Source organism: Teleopsis dalmanni, chromosome X, assembly GCF_002237135.1.
Source record: "Teleopsis dalmanni isolate 2A chromosome X, ASM223713v2, whole genome shotgun sequence".
Lineage (NCBI taxonomy): Eukaryota > Metazoa > Arthropoda > Insecta > Diptera > Diopsidae > Teleopsis > Teleopsis dalmanni.
Genome location: NC_051848.1, coordinates 5,190,668 through 5,213,130, shown reverse-complemented (window position 1 = coordinate 5,213,130; position 22,463 = coordinate 5,190,668). Strand labels below are relative to the sequence as shown.

The following is a 22,463-nucleotide window of genomic DNA, read 5'->3' as shown; positions in this document are numbered from 1 at the left end:
AAATTGCGCGCTCAAATTACTAAATAACATTAAATATGCAAATATCCTTTGTCGTTCCAGCTGGAGCTGCACCAGCAGCAGCAGCAGCAACAGGAGCAGGAGCAGGAACGACTACTCTTTGCGACGTCATTGTCAACACCAAAGCTCAGAATTTGGCTTGCAGTTTGCATGTGGTGCATGTTGATGATTATAGATGTGGGGTGTAGGGTGTGGGGTGTAGGGTGTAGAGTGTAGAGTGTTGGCTTACATTCTCATATTATTTTTATGTGCTTTTTATGATGTCAGTACAAAGTTTTTAGTGTTAATGGCACATATTTATAGTATGTCGTGAATGCATTTTGCAATTGATTTTATCCTTTTTCATGTGGAAATCTTTTCCTTGTAATTTTAACAGTTCCAACATAAAATCTTGAATCTTTTTAAATAGACAAGTGAGCGTACAAAAAAATTTAAATGTGTAGTCATGCTGCTGTCGTATATGCTAACATATTTTCTTAACTTTTTTCCCATAAATAAACTTTGTGTACTGGGTTGGGAGAAGGGGCAACTATGTTGTCAATTCAAATTATACTTTTTCTATAAGAAAAATATATCTTGAAACGTTTTTCAAAGTGTGCTTCTCAAATTAATCCCATATGTAACGCATTCAGAATGTAAGTGGAGGGATGAGTGTAGAAAACTATAAGTTTGTTTTCAGTTAAGAAAAACATATTTCCAGGTAAACTACTAAAATCACAATTTTTATGTACCTTTCAGCGTTGTATTTAAATTGGCATGTTTCAAAAGTTGTCAGGAAATTCTTATAGGAAAATAGGAGCAAAAGAAAATACTCGTATATGTTTTGCAACAAAAACTTTTAATCTCCTTTAAAATTTAACTGGGCTTAAAATTAATCTATACTTAAGAATTTACTTATAAAAACATATATAGGTGTCAATAATCTATCGATAAAGAAATGTTTCAAACACTAAGCCTCTTATGTTTTACACCCTGATAACTGGAATGCGATTTCAGCCGGTGATGATGGGTATTTGGAAATACCCGAACAGCTGCATGGTCAACCAAAAATGCAATTAATTAAAATAATATAAACTGAATTTTTGTTGTTGTAGTTCTCTACTGTTCGCAAAAACTCTATATTAAATATATGTTATATACTAATATATAAATATATTATAATAATATTATAAATACCCTAGAAAACTCACAGCCTTTACTATGTGGACTTCAAGCGTATAAAAAATGATGTGAAAAGTAATATTTTATTATAAATTCATTTTGCTATCAAAAATAGACATATTAACAAATTATATTTTTTTTTTCTTTCAATTTAATATTAATTTTTCAGTTTTTCAACTTACATGAAACTAATTAAAATGCAAATAAGAAATGAAAACAGTTGGTAAGAAGAGAAGGGAAGAGAAGAGAAGAGGAGAAAATGTTGATATATTTGAAAAATGATTTTAATTAGTACGCAATAAAGATACTTGGATGTATTTATGATTTCAACAAGGCAAGCATTTTATTTCAATTAAGGACATATACGCGCCACGCTACAGCGAACTCACACCAAAATCTATGCATTCGCAGTTACAGATTGAGATCTAGCATATACCATATACCATATACCATATAGCATATAGGAAGGAGTCAGTATAAACCGATTGCGATACAAGCTCTTAGTTGCAATTACAAAAATGAAAACAAGCTGGAACAGTGTTAACAGCATCAGGACCGGCAAGGATACAAGCTGCCGCTGCAGCTACAAGTAGCACTGCAATCGTGCATGAAAACCATAAATAATTATAGAGGATTGCGACTTCTTAATAAAGTGAAAAGTGAAAAATGAAAAGTGAATTTTACGAAATAACGAAGCATGAAGTGGGACAAGAAAACTCATTTCCACGTACAGACATTAAAATGCTTCGGTGTATTTGTGAACATTTCGGCATGAATGTGCATTTGTGCATTAAGTACATAAATGTTGAATAAGAAAATGTATAAAAAAACTAAAATAATGAAGGAGAAGAGCATGGGTAGTACCATATATATATATATATATATATATGTAAAATGTGAAAAAATTTAAATTGAAAAATATAAAAAGCAACAAATATATTAAGTGGCGCAAGGATGAAGCGGAGCACACGCTTCAATCTGCGAAAATGACATTCAATGAAAGCGCAATTTTTCCACAAAATCAACTTGTTTATTTACGGTTAAGGGACATACAAGTGCACTTCATACATATACATTCGCACACACTGACACACTTATACAATTCCACATTGGCACACATAGACAACCAAAGTGTGACAGAGAGAGAGGGAGAGGGAGAGAAATATATAGTAGCAAATATGTTGCCAAAAAAGTCAAAAATTCCGAAAAAAATGCACCTTTAACTTTTCACGCTAGAACAACTTATGTGTATGCAAGTATGTATGCTTGCATGCACATGGCGGTAAGTATGTAAATATTTGGTAGTGCTTATGTGTTGCCTGTGCATAAGCAACATACATAGTCGCTTGCCTTGTTGCCGCCATCGCTTCCGCTTTAAGCTCATCCAAATTATTATTGCTTTCTTTCCCGGTCTCGTTCCAATTTAGCTGCTTTCTTGCAGTGTTGTTGTTGCTTTTTATGTTGTCGGTCTCGTTGGTGGTGGTGGTGTTGGTGTTGTTGTTGCTGTTGTCGTTGCTGTTGTTGTTGTTGTTGTTGGCATTGAATACGACCTTAGCACATGCACTTCAATTAATTGCAATTGCAGTTGAAGTAGCAACAAAAGTGCATGTGAAACAACATGTCTCAACATGTAGCTAATGTTGCATGCAACAGAAACACAACAGCAAGTGCCTTAAAGCGCGCATAGCTATGTTTGACTTTGCTCTACCTCTACCTCTACCTCTCCGTCTACCCCTACCCCTACTCATTCTAAGTTTCATTCTATTATTTGTGCATATGCAAACTGTGTTAGTCGTTGCCACTGGTTTGTGTTGGAAAAGTGGTCAGAGTCAACAGCAACGTTAGCAATGGCACCGGCAGCGGCTGGTGCACCAGCTTTTGTCCTTGGTTTTGTTCAATGCACCTCCACGAATTTAGTTTAATTTTTTCTATACACAAATACATTTATACCTGTTTCTTTTTATTCCATATAAATAATATCTGTCCTTACAATTCTTCACCCACATGCACATTTGACTGCGTTTACTTCGTCCTTTTTGCTATTTAGTAGCGGGAAAAAATGTTAAGGACGAAAAAAACAAAACAAAACAAAAAAAATTGCAATTTCTGCTTGCTTCAACGCCATACGTCAAAGCTTAACAAATGGGCGCATGCATTGCACAAGTTTGCACAAGTCTACGCAAACGAATGTGTATGTGTATGCGTATGCATATTTGTGTACATGTGTACATATTTGTGTATTTGTGTATTTGTTGCGCTCGCATACAACAGACAATGTGTATGCGTTGCATAATTAATGGCGCTTCTGATAAGAAGCTGCCGCTTATGTTTTTGTTGTTGGCTGCTTACTAACGTGTAGCAGTGGTGCTGTTGTTGCTACAGCAGCACTTGCTGTTGTTGATATTGAGATGAGTGCGCACTTCTGTTCATACTTGTGTTTGCTCATAAATTTTGCACACATCAGTGTCAAGTGGAAGACGTCGAAAATGTAAAATTAAAAATCAACAAATTAAAAATTATAAATTACGAGCAGCAGCACCAATAACAGCATCAACAACGCACCAACAACAACACCAACAACAGCACCATCAAGAGCACCAACAAGAGCAACAGCAGTAACAGCGGCAATGAGAAAAATCTGCCTACGTTCACATTATTCCCGCCGACTGTGATTTAATTTATGAAGCCTACTTTCCGGCAAAATTAAAAAGTGTGTATAATTTTATTTTTCCCTATTGACAGAATTTTCCAGTGCAGATAATAAGTACATAGCATAAATTAATTGCAGCTTAAGTGGAAAGTGGCAAGATGACAACTGATTAAAAAATTATTATATATTTCTCAGGAATTTTCTTAAAAACACACATTTTAAGTGAAAGAAAGTAAAAATATTTTATATCGTCTGATGATTTTACTACGACAAAATATAATGAAGAAAATAAAACCACACAATAAAAAGCTCAACTATATAATATTTTTTTTTAATATTCATACAGTCATATTTTCGATTAAATAAGTCTCTGCTATATTAACCCATAAGACTAGAGTGAATTGAGGAGTTTATAAATAAAATAAATTATTCAAAATTGCTTTCTAATCAACAATACAGTATTTAACTGCTGACGAACTGTTGTATTAATGCCTCAGATATAATAGAAACTTATAATATTAAGTTTAAAATGAACTAGGCATTGAAACTCACTAAAGTTCAAAGGGAACCAAACTAGAATTCTAAATTTCAGTCATTGTGAAAAACTCAGTTTGTGAAAGATACAATATTTTAAAACCATATATAATTTTTTTAAGCAAATATTATTTTATTGATAACTAAAAAGAATATTAAATGAACATGCATTTCATGTTAAAACTATACGGAATTTATAATTTAAAAAAAAAACAAGCTAAAATACCGAATTTTAAGAGAGGCAAAGTAAAAAATTAGTCTACTGCTAAATTGATCCTAACAAAGCACGATTAATAATAAGAAATTACACATTATGAACAGTGTTGATAAAGTCATGCTGAAACTGCAATGCCCTTCAATCATTCAATTTTATTACAAATCAATTAAACACTGCAGTACACGTAGATGCTACTTATTTTGAAGAAGGGATAACTTCTTAATAAGATTCTCAGTGACTCTTTAAACCAATATTCCTCCATGCTTAACTTCAAATTAATTCTTTGCTTTTTTTATAGTGTTTTAATTCTTCATATTCCAACCATTACACAAAATTTTTTCTCCATGAACTGGAATGCTTAACACTCTCCTTAAAACAATATTTTTTCAATGTAGTCATTAATCACAGTAAAGCAGTTAATGCTACACAGTAAATCTTCAGCCAGCTGTAGGAATATTTAATGGATGCAGAGTCGTATAAATCCAGATTCGGATATAGATACGTTAATCTTTAACGGATCAATTAAAACTTACTATGACAAGACTAAGCGAGGTCTATTTAAAAATTAATTTAAATATGGAAAAGAGAGTATTCCAAATAGAGAGCACAACAAAGGCACTGATTTGAATTTAAGATATTTATATAGATGATGTGCTGAACATTCCTACACTACACAAAACTTGTGAATTCTAAAATTAAGTAGCCAATTAAGCAAGGAGAGTGCGTAACTTGTAAAATAAATGAAAACGTGCTGATTTCGATTAAACACATGGCAGTGCAAACGGTGAGTTTTCTTAAGTGATCCTTAATGTTTTCTATAAAAAAATTATTTACCTCTTTAATGAAGCTGATAGCAACTAATTCGCTTTAATATTTGGAAACAGAACTAAGTCAGTCTCTATAGTGAGTATAATAATCCCAATATTAAGTTTTTTTTGTCCAAGTGTGTTTAGCTTTTCTTAGGTATTTTTGTGTGATTGTCAGCTTGGCCATTGCAAGTGGAATACCAATATCTGGGACTTGAGTATCAGAAAAAAAAATGCTTTCCTTGTTAAGCTCGTCTGCCCTACAATTGCCCAAAATGTTCCGGTCTCCAGGCACTAATGTGAGCTATCTTGAATTCTCGAACTGTTTAAGACGTAGCTATAGTGCGCACCAAAGTAACGATAACAGCTTGGATTTTAGGGAGGATTACGATATTTACAAGGTGGCAACTTGTTGCCTAAAACACATGTTGCTGCGTTGTAGCAAACTGCACTTTTAACTGAAAGACACTGCAATAATTCGGTAGTCAAAGTGAGTTGCTAAGACTCAGTTTATGAGAAAATAAGCCACTGTCGACTTCTATATCTATTTTGGTTTAGGAGTAAAAGAATATGTTAATACTAAGACAGACAAAAGTATATGGAGCTAGATCACGTAGGTCTAACAATATATTCATGGCACTTTTAAAGACAACTGAAAAAGTAACTTCTGCTTCATTCAGTTAATATAAACATCGTTTTTCTTAATATTTTTAAATTGAAACACTCACAACTAATTTACTGCACAATTTTCAGTTACAATCCTATATAATTTTCATTCCAATTCAGTATATACGACATATTTTTCATATATATGTACAAAACTAATTTGGTGAAACTCCGAAAAGAACTCATAAAAATTTTTAGAAAACTTTCCTAGTAGTTTGGAAAGTTTGTAAATGCTTTTAAGATGCAACCTGCGACACCTAAATGAGGCGCTTCAGTCTTCTGAGGAGTACAGTATACAGTCTTTTTGCACGTAAAAAGCCTGGCAATAAATTTTGCTTTAATTAGGCAAAATCTCTGGTGTCAAATTTTGCAACTTCAGACACACCTGCAATACGGTTCAAAAGCCCATATTTTTACATTTTGTAGTCTCATTTTATTATTAGTTTTATCTTGCGTCTTCCGCACTTTGCTTTGGTATTACGGCTTCCTGTTGTGTTACTAACTAAGTTGTTACAATTTGAAATAGGAAAAAAAAACACCGAAAAAACGTAATAAAAATCAAAAATAAAACGGAAAACGGAAAACCGAAAATCAAGCAGAAAATGCCTTTTTAGAAAATTTTATGATGTCAACCATAAAATTAAGTGACATTCAAACTGTGATTAATTGCTGAACAAGCGTCAGGCGACCTCAACATTATCATTAAAATTTGAAACTTACCTTCTCCGTCGAGGGAACGCTCATTCACACTTGCCACACCACACAAACACACCAACATACATGTGTCGCACTCGTCGCACTCGTCGCACTCGCAGCACTCATCGCACTCATCACACTCACCGCACTTTCCCGACAATTAACAACGGTTAATGTATATGCAGCATTCAGCAGCTATTAGGATTCGCCCCTAAAGCCCGCGATGTACGGCGAAGTGAAAATTGTTGGCTTGCAAGGACATTTTGTGGAGTAAGTGAAATTTAGGATTATGAATATGCAAAAATTTTTGGAAATGCTGCATTGAAATATCTAAATAAAATTCTTCTAATTCTTCTGGTAAATAGATTGAAAGTTTTCAACACTTAAAGGATACTTTTCGAATGATATTTCTCACTTAATTCCAATTTAATCGGCTTGTGATATAAGCACATTCTATATAATAACTTAAAGATCAAAAATTCAAGAGAAAGTCAAACGTTAATTGTCGTAACGCCTAGATACTAAAACACCTAATAAAGGGTAACACGCGTTCACATCCTACCATATGCATTATTGGTGGTCAAATAATTCAGTTATACTTTCCACTCTCACAAATGACATATTGTGGATATTAGATCATGCTAGAAATAGATGTATTATGTGTGTGTTTTCACATACATAAAAAATACATAAGGGACAGAGCTCTAAAGCAGATCTTAGATCAATCATTAAATAATCACAAAGACTATGAGGAATACTCAAATTCGTCACTGAGATGGGTGGGAATCTGCAGAAACCCCCCAGCCATCATAGAGTAAAAGTGCTCTGATGCACTAACTCGGAAAAGGCTCAATATAATATAACACCATATCTTTACTAAGATTAAGTTCTAGTTTTCATTTCAAGAAATGTCATCTGTCATTCTTATTTATAGAGTTACCAGCAGAATGGAATATCAAACACGAAATTATATTGAATTAAGTAAATTATTGATATCAGTGAACAAAAATGACTTATAAAAATGAGAGCGATTCCGTTACAGAAATAACACTCAGAACTTATGAGCACGGTTGCCACTATGGTGCTTTAGTACCAAAATTGGTACTTTTTTTTTCGTTTGGTACTCATGTTCAAAAGATGGTACATTTTTGACGACCCAACTTTATTGTGGATATTTTCAATTAATTTTTTTTATAAATGCAACTTTGCACTATTTTATAGTTTGTTCATTTATAACACTATGAAAAACACAGAACGAAAAAATTAAAAGGTCCAAAAAAATTTTGGACCTTTTTTTATAGAAATGGTACCTTTTTAAACCAATTTTGGTACAGAAAAAAATTTTCAAGTGGCAACCGTGCTTATGAGTGTGCACTTTATAGTGTCTCAGACAAAGATGACTATAAATGCTATGCTCCCTGTAATAAAAACGTAACTGTGGAAAACCAGACCTCTTAACCAGTTTTAAATCCACCTGGCTTTTATCTCAAGAAATATCTATCTAATTGATTTCATATTCAAGGATAAGGACTTGAGTTCGAATGATATTTGCATAATATAGATAACATTACTTCTTTAATTTATAACATAGTGCTTTTACAGAATTGTGAATAAAACCCTTAACAATTCAACGTATAGCAATAAAAATCCAAAAATATGTATTATATATATAAGTTCATCATACTTTTATAGTTCAACAACAAATGAACTCTTTGTAAAAATTTATATTAAAATTATACAGTTCAATCTATTGTCTTAAAATTTATATAGTTGTCATATAGTAAAGTAACAGAGAATTGAAATATCAGAATTGTAATTTATTAGCAAAATTATTAGTGTGCCGTATTTGCTAACTAAAGCAAATGAGAATTGAAAAATCAAAACTGTGTTATATATACGTTCAGTAGAATTTTGAATATTTAAAAGTTTTGAATCATCTAGAATGCACTAACATTAGCTGTTTCCTATTATTGCGAGTACCAAAAACGGGAAAATAAGAGCACATCTATTTTGAAAAAAAAAAATCATGAATTCTGAAAATATACAATCAATAAGAAAAACATTTCTGTTTGAACTTATAAACAATCAAACTTAATAATTCATGTATGATGAAATAATGTATTAATTAAATATAATTAATGCACTACAATATTAGTACTATAATACTAATAAATTAAACCCATATTTTGTTAGGGGTGTCACCAATCAATTCAATAGCGAACAAAACATATTTTGTTTCGGCAAAACCATATAGAGAAAACTCTAATTATTTTATAGCAAACGCATACACAGCTCCTAGTCCATCCGTACGAAGGAAGCCAAGGTCGAAGTAGAGTTTTTAGATACTGAGTGGACAGACAAACAGCAACAACATTTTTTCAACACTATTCTTTATTATAACACACGGTCTAAGTATCTTTAAGTGTAAGGGTAGGTTTGGGAAGATTTCTGAAGCTCATGCATACATAGACTTAATTTTTGTGTTTTTAGTATTGATTGGCTCTGATTGGTATGTAATGCACAAGGTGAGTTAACACCAACAGTAGCGCCACCATGGTTGTTGTTAGTATAAATGCTTATAACATACTTGGCAGTGAAGACTTTGATATGCCTTATGGCAACAATTAATCCATGATGTATATAAATTCACCATATCATATACTATGATGTTTAATAATTAATTATATTTTATGTTTTATAATTATTTTATTAAATCACATAAAATTAAATGATTAATTTGCAGTCTCAAAAAATTATTCAAGAATAATTATATAAAATATATAATTCTTATAGTTCAAGATCACTGATAATGGGTATTTGGCAATACTTTTTTTGGTCAGCCAAAAATTCAATTTATTAAAATAGTATAAAATAAATTTTTGTTGTTGTAGTTCACTACTTTTCGAAAAATCTCTTTATTATTTATTTATTATTAATAAATTTAATTATTTAAATCAAAGAGAAGGCTATAACTTCACTAGCCAGTGATGGATTTATGTGGATAGGATCTCTTTTTTTTTTGTTCAAGAATTGTTTAAAGGATACAAAATAATTTCTACGTGTTGAAATTTTTTTTCCATTTAATAATTTTAGATGATTTTCACAAAGTATTGTGAAAGCAAGTTTTAGATTGAAATAATTAAGCGTTACTGAACTATTTGTTTTTCTAATATAACTAAATATTTTTTCTATTTAACAAATTTGTCTTATAATACGGAAATAATATTCAGTAGAACTTAAAATACATTTGAATCAAGGTGCAAATATAAGTTGTGTTCTTATAGAAAGGAAGGTGTGTTATCTTTAACCAGAATTAAGCATCAAATGACTTATTGCCTTTGGCTTTAGAATTTTTCTCCCATTTTTAGAAGGAAGTTTAAAAATTAAGAAAACAAATGAAACTGAAATGTTTGTAAATTTATTTAATTTTAATTAAATGAAAAATTTCGTTTCTGGAGCAAACATCACACAGTTCAGTGCATCAATATTGATTCTAGTGTTCGTGCAATTATTGAATGACAAATACTACTGGAGCAAATTGTTCGCTTACAAGTTCAATTTACGAGTATAAGATTTTACTTTAAATTTTATTTTTCTATTATTATTGTCCTAAGAAAGTTGGGTATTTGTTAGCGGAAAAGTTCTTCTCAGTGGATTTGGTCCAGGTGTGCGAAGGCAGGACGAAGGCTAAGTTGGACCTCATAAATCTTTCAAATTCAATTTAAGTGCTTGACTTTAAAAATGCAATTAAACACTTTAACCTAGATAAAATCAAAGATAAAGAAAATTGATGGAAAATAAAAGGAAGTGGCTTAGAGAATGGAAAAAAACAAAAGTGAACTAAATATAAAGGCCAAATACGTTAAAAATAAAATAGTAGGGATCATGAATAATGGGGAAGTGAAATGCAGAGTTTAGTTCTAATTAAAACATTGCACGAAATACGCTATATACACCACGGCGTTAGAACGTGCAACCCGTATGGAACGCTTCGTGGACATTTTTGTGGCAGAGCAAAAAATTCTTATAAGGCAAGAAAACAGAAAAACTTTTTTAAACAACTCAGAAATAAAGAACAATACAATACGCTGCAGTACAAAATTATCTAAAAGAACAGCAAGTAGGAAAGGCACGAACTTTAAGAATAGAGGACTTTAATTCCAGCTACTTTGTCAATTTCTACTGCAACTGCCACTGCTGGAACTCAGCAGCAGGGATTAAAACTTAGACAAGCTACTTTGCTGTACTTACTATTGCCATTGGAGCACATTTAATGCACCAACTGCAGTTGCAACATACCACGTGCTCACCACTGCACGCTTCTTGGTGACTGCTATGAAGGCAAATTGTGGTTTTTGAAATTTGTCACGTTACACCAAAGCCGAGTTAATTAATCTTCTACAAATTTTTGCATTCATTAACAACTGCAAATATTTGCTAAAAGTCTGTGCACATAAATTTTGGCATAATTAAATCTAATATTTAAAATCCAAAACGAGCTCTCCTTGTCCACAAAAAAGTCTGTCTTTAAAGACATAAATTTTCTTTTGTTGCATTTCCATTATGTTACCCTCCCATGCTTTATTTTTCCTCCTTCATTTATTTATTGTCTTATTTTGCTTTTAGTTTTTATTAATTTTAGGACAAGATGAATGATGCTGTTGCCAACAATTAAAAAAATACTTGGAAAAAAGCTACGTGCTGTGCAAATGCCGATGCGGAGGCACTCACGAGGATTGCCATACCGTACCTCATAGTTAAACGTGCATCTTTGGCTGCATTCACCACATCTTATTCGGTCAATGCGGTTGCTATGTTGGTTTTGTTTGGAAATAATTTGTTAGGGCAGTAAATCTTCACAATTTGAATTGAACGTGTGCCACAACAGGCGATGTTAACTGCCAACGCCAAAGCCTTAGCCACTGCTGATGTCGAGGCCGATGGCGTTGCTGATGCAGATGCCGATATCGAGGCTGATACTCATGCTGATAGTGATGCAGATACCAATGCTGATGCCGATTCCGATGCTGATACTGATACTTATTCCGATGCGTACACCGAAGCTGATGCTGATGGTAATGCCGATGCCGATTCCGATGCCAATGCCAATGCCGATGCTGTTACAGTTGATGATGTTGAACCAAACTTCAGTTAGCCTCAACGCCAATTCATCGAGACTTTTTATGCCATTTTATGAATTTCTTCATTTTTCACATTTTTTTAACATTTTCAATATTTTCCATTTAAGTTTTTTTACTCAGTTTCATTATTTATTTCTTTTTTTGCGCTTTTGTTTCATTTTTTACGCTTTTATTTAACTTTCGTTTCGAATGATTTCAACGAATCCGAATGCAAAATTTTGCATTAGAACAATTAAGAAATGAAAAACAAAGATCAAAAACTGAAATGCATAAAATGGGAGAGCAAAATTTTATTGTCAATAAAACTCATGGATTTGATTGTTATTTTTATGAAAATTGCAACTGCAGTTGAATGCAGATGGACCTGCAGGGGAAGCAGTTGATTAAGCAGAAGATTACCATTGTTTTATATTCAATGCAGTGCAAAAATCACGTACAAAATTACTTGGATTTTATAGGATTATGAAGTCGATTTATTCAAAAGTGCCTGAAATTGGTCATGTTGAAATTATTTCAAATTTTAAATTTATTCATACCAAAAGTAAATAAAAATTTTCACTATTCTTCACTAGGTGTACTACAAAGATATCAAATTTTTAATTTAATTTATATATTTCTTAATTTCATTTAAATTAATTTAATACATAGTAGACAAATAATTATTTCGAAACTATGCTATATTAGTTAATATATTTTGAGCTCAGTCCAAAACCGAGCAGTACAAAAGGCAGTCCAAAACTTTCTTCAACATGTCTTAGACAGTTTAAAATCAATTGGTTGTACTGAAAGAAAAAAAATTTCAAGGTTTTCGCCGAATTTCTAAAAGGACATTGTTCACCAAAGTAGCATCTTAACAAAATGAGACTTCCAGATACTAATTTTGTCACAATTGTGAAATATTTATTAAAATATCTGAACATATTACCTGTAGTATTGGTTTGTAAACTCATAGGTATGATCCAATTTTCTCTGCTTAAATGTAAACTATATTCTTTGTTCTTAATAATAATAATAAAAATAAGTTGGCGGAAAATCAAGCTTATTTTTAGAACATAGTACTAAATATATGCAAAACCATAAATCCATTCTGTGCTTACGTGTGCAGAGATTTTAGACTAAAATGAACACCGTGAGTCGCACGAAGATTGAGCACCTGAGTTTTAGTCTGGTAAAGCGCTCGATGATAAAAGATCAAGATTTTCAATGCCGTGAAGAGCTACAATTATATACCATCTAGGCTGATACTGATATATACTCAAAACCGAACTTGCATGCAGGATTCAATATAGATGACAAAGCCAGAGAGCAGGAGCTGATGTTTTTTACTAGATGAAAATACTAACGCAGTTAAAAACGAAAACACAGATAAGCATGGTTGAACCAACTATAACATAGATATGCAGGATTCTAAAAAAACAGAACATAAAGTATTAGCAGAAAACACCATTGCACCTAAAAGGTGATATATAAATTACATATATTGTAATTGTAATTGTTCCAAATTACATCTAGAAATCTATATTCGAAACCACATGTGACAAAAAAACACATGCTGTGATCGGATAACGAGAAAAAGCAAAGGAAAGAACAAAATATCCTTATGTGATACAATGGGAAAGTCACACCATTCGATGTTAAGTTTAAAGAATTTCATCTCTTCAAGTACTGTAATATAATAAGAAAGCCAGAGTATTAACGAGATCAAGTATCACAAATGATATATATTAAGAATAATAGTTAGAAAGGCTTCCGAAATATTTAAAAAATATTATAAAATGTGACATATTAAATAGTACTGTAAACAAAGATACAGTACTATACAAGCTGAAGAGGTTTGAGTTATAATTAAATTATAATTTGAGTTATAATTTGCAAAAATTGAAAATAGTAGTTCATTTTAAATCAAAAAAAAAATTTTTTATTATAATTTCTTATTTAATAAAAATACTCCCTACAATATTAATATTTTTCGACTGCTGAATCAAATTTTGAATGCACTTACCTTGTTTAACAGATTTTACTTTTTATTATTAAAGGAATTTTTAGTACTGAATCCAAGAGTTTAACTGAAAAAAAAAAGAAAGGCAAATTGTTAGTTGACCGATATATGTTGATGATACTTCAAGTTTTGAGTACTAAAAGACGCAAATATCAAAAAATTGTACTTAAGATTTATGTTAATTATTTTATCTTTAAGGAAAAAAATCACCTTTACCCAGATAACACTTTTCTACCTTTATAGATGACTTGGACTGAAAAACACCCACACACTATTCACGAAGTATATTTACTTCATGAAAAAGTGACAGCTTAGTGCACTTTACGGTGCGGATTGTATTTTGTTCTTTATGAAAAAGGCCTAGCAATTATAGTCAACGGAAAATATCACAGAAACATTATTATTCAGTTGATAGGAATTAACTGCTTTCTAAATTGAAAATACCGACATATACTGACTATCAAGATGGGTTCGGATGGGAGGTTTTAAAAAAACTAAAGACAGTCATTTGTAAAAAAAAATATAAAAATAAAACATTTAATAAAATATTTATGACTCCTCTGAGTTTTTGACGTGATGTCGTGCGTTTACTAAATAAATATGTTATACTCTGAAAACGATTTGAATATTATTCTTAATCAAAATCTATAAAATTTGGATGACACAGTCATTAACGTGGAAGTCTCATACCAATACGTCCCACATACCCATTGTGGTCTTCAATAAGTCAGCAACCCGATGCTAGTGATAATGTAGTTTTCGATGAAAAGTCCTTCAAGGTGAAAAGGTTTGGATGACATTATCCTTGACGTGGATGTCTCAAACCAGCACATCACAAAATCTCATTATTGGCTTCAATGAGTCAACAGTCTGATGCCAGAGGTAATGTAGATATCGGTAAAGTCATTCAAATCAGTAAGCTTTGGATAAAGCAATTCTTAACATGGAAACCCGTACATCCCACATACCTATTGTGGACTTCAATGAATCGGCAGCCCATATGTTTCGATAGCTCAAAATACTTCTACAACATTAAAAGTTCAGGCTATTAGCGCTGATCTGAACAAACCATAGTATTCCAAGCGAAGATATAAAAGTCGTAATGGGTGACCTCATTAGTGAAGTTTCTTTAAGTAATTTTTAAATAGAACACAGCAATATAGACGGGAATTAATAAGAAGAAAATAATAGTTGTAGACTAATTAACTTATGTGAACCATTTTCATTTCAAATAAAGTATATATAGCTTTCATTTGATTAATTTAAACTATAATAAGAGTTTAAATTAAATAGTCAAGTAATCTTTCAACTAAAAACCAGAGGAAATTAATTTAAATGCATTAAACTTTTGTAAGAAAAACATAAGATTGCATCGTAAATTAAAACGCTTAGTTATAAAGTCTTATATCACTAATCCTTTTCCGTCGTTCATTACATTTCAGCTAAAGTTTTGTGTAATTATAACTCAAACCTAGAAAATCGCTTAAAATGCACTCCGGAAAATAAGCACAATAAGATACAATTTCGAGCCAGAAGTTGGCAATTTCCCTCATTGAATACAAATGTAATTGTACATTAGCACATATTTATAAGGATATGCATACATCTCCGTATATGTGTTCAAAAAGGATATCTATCTGCTTCAGCTGCAAGCGGCAAATGAATGAGACGGTTCAATTGAAGAAAAACTTAACAAATGGGAGATGCTTTAGCTGCTGTAGGGAAATTTTTTCCTTTTCTCTGTCATGGATTTCTTGCGGTTACAGTTTATGCTCCTCCTTGGCGTTTTTTACTACTAACTAAAGCCTTTGTTTTGTAATTAATTGAAGTCTGTCTGCTACGTAATTGCACTGGAAAAAAATAGATACGTAAACTGTAGATACTTTTTCAACGCTTCACATATTAAAGTGTAAAGTTTGCTTTAAGAATTTTTGCTTAAGATTTTGATTATTCGATGTGAAAAATTTTTCTCAGGAAAGCAAGCAAGGATACAAATAAGTTAAAATTAATTAAAAATTTTATTCCATTTAATTTTCATAATTTAATTCTCTGTTATACACCTGGTTCAGCGACAACTATTAGAGAATGACGGAGTGTGAATGTACACCATTCAGCACTCATCTGCTTACTTCTAAAATTTAAACAAATTCACCCGATGTTTTGCTGTGACTATATGGTATATTGTTGTGGAAAGTACGTCTGACGAAAAAGGTAAAGTGAAATATGGTATACGTGGCAGCTCCTCCTGTAGAAAGGTTCACCTCACATAAACCTTAGAAATAGAACCATTGTGATACTACATATTATATGATTAATAAATAAATAATTATGTATACATATGTATACATATACATATAGATACGTGAACTCTACCAAAAGAAACGAAACTCTACTGGAACCGGATACAACTTTGTCGCTTTAATAAAACAGGTAGTATCTTAAATGCTTATATTAGTGATATCAGTTAAACATTTCAGTAAGGAAGATTTTGAAGTGAATGTGCGCTAGCGAGTACCGAGCTAAAATTTCCTCTTCCTTCTCTGCCTCGCAACAATGACAGTAGCCTTTGAAGATCGTCCCTTATTAGTCGGCGACTGATTATGAGTCGTGAAAACAATATGAAAGTAAAAGCGAATAATAACACTTAAACTAGATGGCAGTAGAGTATAAACAATGGATTACTAATAAATATATATTAAAATAAATATATATTTCTCACGAAGGTTTTGAAGAAGTAAAAAAATGATTAAGTGTCATAACAAACAACTATTTGTAATGCACAAAACATCAATAAAATTACAAAAATTTCCGAAGTAACTAGAGAATGCCACCGAACCTTATCGAAAATGAAACTGCTATCGCGAAAAGTCTATTGAAACTTAACTGAAGATTCTATAAAAAATAATTTAAACACAGTCATTTTCTATTTTTTAGTTTAAGTTTACTGCATGCATGGTACTCCTTGGAGTACATCATCCTATTAATGTTGAACTTGTAAAGCAAGGATCAAGCCATAACTTCTGCGGCGCAGAGCCCAGAACACTATTGGGCTACAACATTACTGCAGACTTTGTCAATAAGTGAATAACTTCATTTTATCTTAATAAATAGAGAGAGATAAGCACTTATAGACAGACTAAACTCATAATGCCGAAACCTTTGGCCAGAGAAGCGATAAAAGTACTTAGCTATCCGCGAAGTACCCTAAAGTGGCTGATCTCATTGATTACTGGACATAAAAATTACAAATATCACCTCCAAAATATAACTCTTGCTGAGGAAGACACTTGTAGAATATGCCTAGAAGAAAAGGAGACAGCGGCGCATATATTGTGCCAATGTCCAGCACTGGCAAACAGTAGGAAGACTGTCTTGGGACACCATTAAGTTGGTGATGACTTGGCAGACAACCTCAAGCTAAATGAGCTTTTTATGCCTTGCTTATGATGTAGTTTGGATTAAGAATTGACATGGTTGCTTTGTTCAAGTCCATAAATGAGCCATTGACAGTCTTTTAGAATTTAGAATTATATTCCATCAATAATCTTCGATCATTAAGTCCATTTAGTTGCCCAATATTATGTTGATCACAATTTTATTAGCTTTTTTCTTCAGTCATTTATCAATATATAAAATAATCGCAGATAACTTTGCTTGATATACAGTTGAATGCTTGCCCTTAGGCTAAGTTCTATGAACTAAAGCTATCAGTATACCCGATCCAGTGTTTCCATCTTTAAGTTTAGATCCATTTAGGTTTTCTCCAATTTTAACGATTGTGAATACTGCTTTACAATTTCTTATATATATATATAAGAATTTGTATACATATATATACATTTATTACATTTATGTATATTTTTATATATATTATATATATATTTTCTTAGTTTTTGTTGACCTACCAGTACTTCTATATGTGTATATTTTTTTATACTTTGTACTTTCTTATAATTTCACATTTCTTTATATACTTTTCTTATTTATGTAATATATTATTTACAATAATCATTTTATACTACATATGCAATATCTTTTTTAATAGCTTTTAAGCACTTGAAATAGATACATATACACATCCCCCAATATTTTGTGTGTTTTGCAATCTATATTTTAAAAAGTTTTGAAGGACCTGAAGTTAGTTTCTTAAAGATTTTTAGATATCTTCCAATGTCTTATGTATTGTACATGTTTATTTGATTCACTATACAATAATTACATTTAAAATGCAAGACAAGAGTTTCACTGCATCCTAAAATTTACAAAATTTACAAATATCTGCAAAGCACGAAATTTTAGTCTAGGCTTTCTGGCAAGCAGCAAAAAAGTCCACAATAAAAATGTTGTGAAGAATAAACTTTCTTAAGAATTTGAACCGTAATGAAGAGAAAAAGCGATAAATTTCAAAAATCACTACAAAAGAAAAAAATTTAACTCTGTGAAATGTTAGTAAATTGCACTTCATTACAAAATCACAAAGGCAACTATTACATATTACAGTGCATTTTGTGCCAATGTATTCTACTGAAGAAGACACCAAAACCACAAAATATTTCTCATATCCGGATTCCTCAATTTGCATTCGAATAAGTTATTGTCTTTGATGAGAGAAAGAAAATAAAAAACCTTCCAAAAAACAAAAAAAAAAACAAAACAATTAACAGAATTTTAACAATAGATGTAAGTACAAGGAAAAAACAGAATATTTATATAAAAGGACTAACTTTTATCTCGAAAATAATACAGAAATCAGTTATTTGAATGAGAAAAAACATTCCGAAAAATTACTTAAGAAAATACTCACTTCGAAGTGCGTGCACATATGTCATTCAAGGAATTGTCAAACAAGCCAACAAACTTATACACTCTCTTCACACACAAGCATAGAATTGCGCACAATCAAGCACAATAAGAAAAAATTTAGGATATTCGAAGGAGTTGCGCTCGTATTCACACTCACACTCACAATCGTATTCGCATTTGTTGATATCTGCAACGGTTGCAATTCATTGTAGCATACTTTCTGGCGTACGTATCTTCAGTAACTACTTTAGTTACACAATGAGTGTCATCATGGCAGAAGGTTTTCAGTCTTCCGCTAAGAACAGTGGCACAATTCTACGTACAATGTATAGACAATTGTGGCACTGTGTGTGTGAGTGTGTGTGTGTGTGTGTGTATTTAAGTTCGTTTGCGTTGCCAGAATTTATGATGAGCCGCACTGTATGTGGATTTCTTTTTTCGCAAACGTATTAAACCCTTCAACGGGGGATTTTATATGAAGTTAGTTTTGCTGCCTTTTCCCTGCCACACCGCTGCCATCGATGCGCTGCTGATGTTGCCTAAGTCGCTCCCATTACTATTAGAGAAGCCCGGATATGAAATAAAAAAGCTATCAGCTGTTGAATGTTAAAAATTTTCGCAAACTAAATGGGGTAGCATAAGAAAATTTTAGAAAGAAAAAATTGCATGGAAATAAAAACAAAAAAAAAAGATAGCATAAATAGAAATAGAAAAATGTAGGAAAAGCTAAAATGAACTGAAAAAGGGTCAGCTTAAAGAGCAGTATAAAATTATTTCTTAAATGTCATGAAATTGCTTCAAAATTGTATTAGAACATTAGGGACATTTGAAAGGATTAAGTAGCTAAATTTAGTTAAACTGATTTAGGATAAAAGTGTATTAAGCAAAAAACATAATAAATTTGAAGTGATTTATGTTCCGTAAAAATATTGGAATACAAATAGATATATATCCGTTTAAGGTAATGAATGGATAATTATGTCAATTTTATTACTTCTCGTTTTGAATTTATTATGCGACACTTGAAATATTTATATTATTATTTATATTTTTTGTTTTTCGTGATTATATTTAATTTTAATACAACTGAATGTACTTATACAAATTTTATATATTGATCATTCTGTCATAAACGAAACCAATTTTAACCTCAGAAAAAAAATACTTTTCTCTCAAAACCGGAATGAATTTTAACCTCGTCACTTCAGATTCTGATGAAATTTTACTTAATCTTAGTCAATATTTAACATAGTCAATAATATCTACAACATCAAGAAGTTTAAGTCTCCATAATTTACAGTGCCTGGTATATTGGTCTAACAGGCAAATTTTCAAAACCCCATGGAGAACACATTTTTTTTTCGAGATAAAAGGTTTTTGTTGAACCAAGCAGCATTTTAAAAAAATTCATTCCTTTTGCAAAAAAAGTTATCCATATTTATTTTATAATGAAGTACTAATCTAATGATATTGGCACTTATAAGGAATTAATTTTGAATGACTTTCTGAATTTGCTTAAAGAGAAAGCAAACGCTTGTCGTTAAGTCAATTTATTATAATATGGTAATAAGGTATCTTTATAGTATGAATGGTGCGCAATTTTGCCTTAACATATTGTAATTTTATTACTATTAATTATTACATATTATATATATTATTATATCATATTGTTATATGTGTAGTATATTCCATAAGCAAAAATAACAATTATCAGAAAATTATCTTACAATTATCATCGTCCGTTGTTGTTGTTGTGATTTGAGTTAGTGCTATTGCACACTTTTACTCTTTTGTGGCCCTGCCACACACTAAAGTTTAATTATACTAGAATCATTATCATTTATTTATCTTCTAACTGATGACGGACCGTACATCAGCATATCTTCCTGTGCGTTCTGATGTGGACTTAAGGTTTGTTAGGGCGGAGTTGGGCAACGTATCAACTTTTGTGAATAATTTTGGGTCTCTGTCTTTGATATATTTTTTCACTGATTCGATCTCATTGCATGTCTGTTGTTCTAATATGCCAAAGAATCTTAATTGGTCTTCTTAAAGTCAGATTTTGTGGTATCTGTAATTGCTTTATGGCAGTATTTGAGGCTTTGCTGTATGTTACACATTCGCACAGTAGTACAGGCCTAATTATTTGAGTATATAATAACATTATATTTTTGAGTTTGAAGCGATTATTATTAAACACTATCATCGTGTTTTCCAACTAAGTAACTGAGATTCATTCACAACAAGTTTTCATTGATTATTTTTAAAAGAAATGTTTTTGTTTTATAATATATACATCATTTTTATCGACATACATTCATTGATAATCAGTTCAAATAAAACAAAAACTTCTTACATAAATAATTTAAAATTTTTTTTAAATTGTAGGAAACGTTTCCTAAAACTTAAGTCAGCAAAAGCTTAACATCTGTAAATCCAAAATGTATCTCTCTAAATCAGTTCCATATACCCCGGCTTCTCCAAATAATTGGAATGTTTTCCAGCTTCATGTGATATATGTGTTGGGCATTTCCGTGGCGTTGATGGTCTCATTGGCGGTTGTAAAGTATTTGGTAAGTTAAATTCCCTTTTTTATTCAATTAAAAATTTTATTTTAATTAATTTCAGCAATTTTTTTTCAATGATGGTGGTCAGAGGATTTCATTACAGCGGCCGGTTTCTGAGATCACTAATCCTGCAACTAATCCTTTTCGTTACGTGCTGCAACGCAATTTGACGCTTACCCATGGACACAGTGCAATGCCGTACAACTCTCTGGGTTTCTTTAGGAATATAACTGATATCCCTTGGTGTCGTTTAACTTGGAGGTATTACAGACGTGCTGAACAAATTCGATATTTTATCTAAATTCAAATTCTCAAGCTTTCAACGCAGTGTTGGTGTACTTTTTTTTTTTTTGAATTGACAGCGTCAATGCTTTTCAACACTTAAGTGTTAGCTGTGCTTATGTGTTTCTATTTTAGTTAAAATCATTTGTATATTAAGGCGAACAAAAAGTATATTTCGTACAATGTTTGAATAAAAAATCGCATTGTAATTTTAACTTAAGGTTTTTTTCATCACAATATTATAGCAACTCTTCATTGCTATAAAATATAGCAATTATTTGACATATGTAATACCTACATGTATATACTGATACCGACAAATTCTGTAAGTTACAAAGTGGAACTTCCCATCTCATCTGCAGATGACCTGCAATTGTCACGAAGTGACCAAAGTAACTTTATTCGGCTTTCATTAAACTAAATGTGGTTTAGAATCTGTAACCAAAAGATTTTGTTAGATTTATAAAAAACGTTCAACTGTTAAAATAAATTTATGATTCCCCCTCCGGTGTTTCATCGAAGATCTAATAGCTCGGAGTGTACCATTGTAATTTATAATAGAATTATATTACAATAAAAAAATAGATTATAGAAGCAATATAGTAAGAGTATTAGGTAGGCTGCTAAAAAAATCCACTTGAGCTCAAATAATAACTTGTTAAGGTACCACAGGAATAGCGTTAGTATGTACATAGGTAGAGAAAAAGTTCAGCATACGATAAACGCCATAAAAGGTAACGCTTTCTACATTACGTAAAGGTAAACTTATTTGACAGTTTTTTGAATTTGACTAAGTTCTCAATTTGCAGAATGACAGCTCGGTCAGGTCGACAAGAAAAACGGACTTAAACATTTTTGATCTTCTCCTAGCTAAAGTATGGTACTGACTTATGAGATAGAGCACATGCTTCTTCTCTTCCTTA

The 22,463-nt window shown here is 31.5% G+C and overlaps 1 protein-coding gene across 1 annotated transcript; it reads left to right on the top strand.

Moving 5' to 3' along the window:
* Positions 1 to 21,044: 21,044 nt before the first annotated feature.
* Positions 21,045 to 21,755, top strand: LOC119661820. Its single transcript, XM_038071319.1, has 2 exons — positions 21,045 to 21,264; positions 21,320 to 21,755. The coding sequence occupies exons 1-2, from the start codon at positions 21,133 to 21,135 to the stop codon at positions 21,557 to 21,559; spliced, it is 372 nt and encodes a 123-aa protein (XP_037927247.1). The 5' UTR covers positions 21,045 to 21,132; the 3' UTR covers positions 21,560 to 21,755.
* The last annotated feature ends 708 nt before the right edge of the window (positions 21,756 to 22,463 follow it).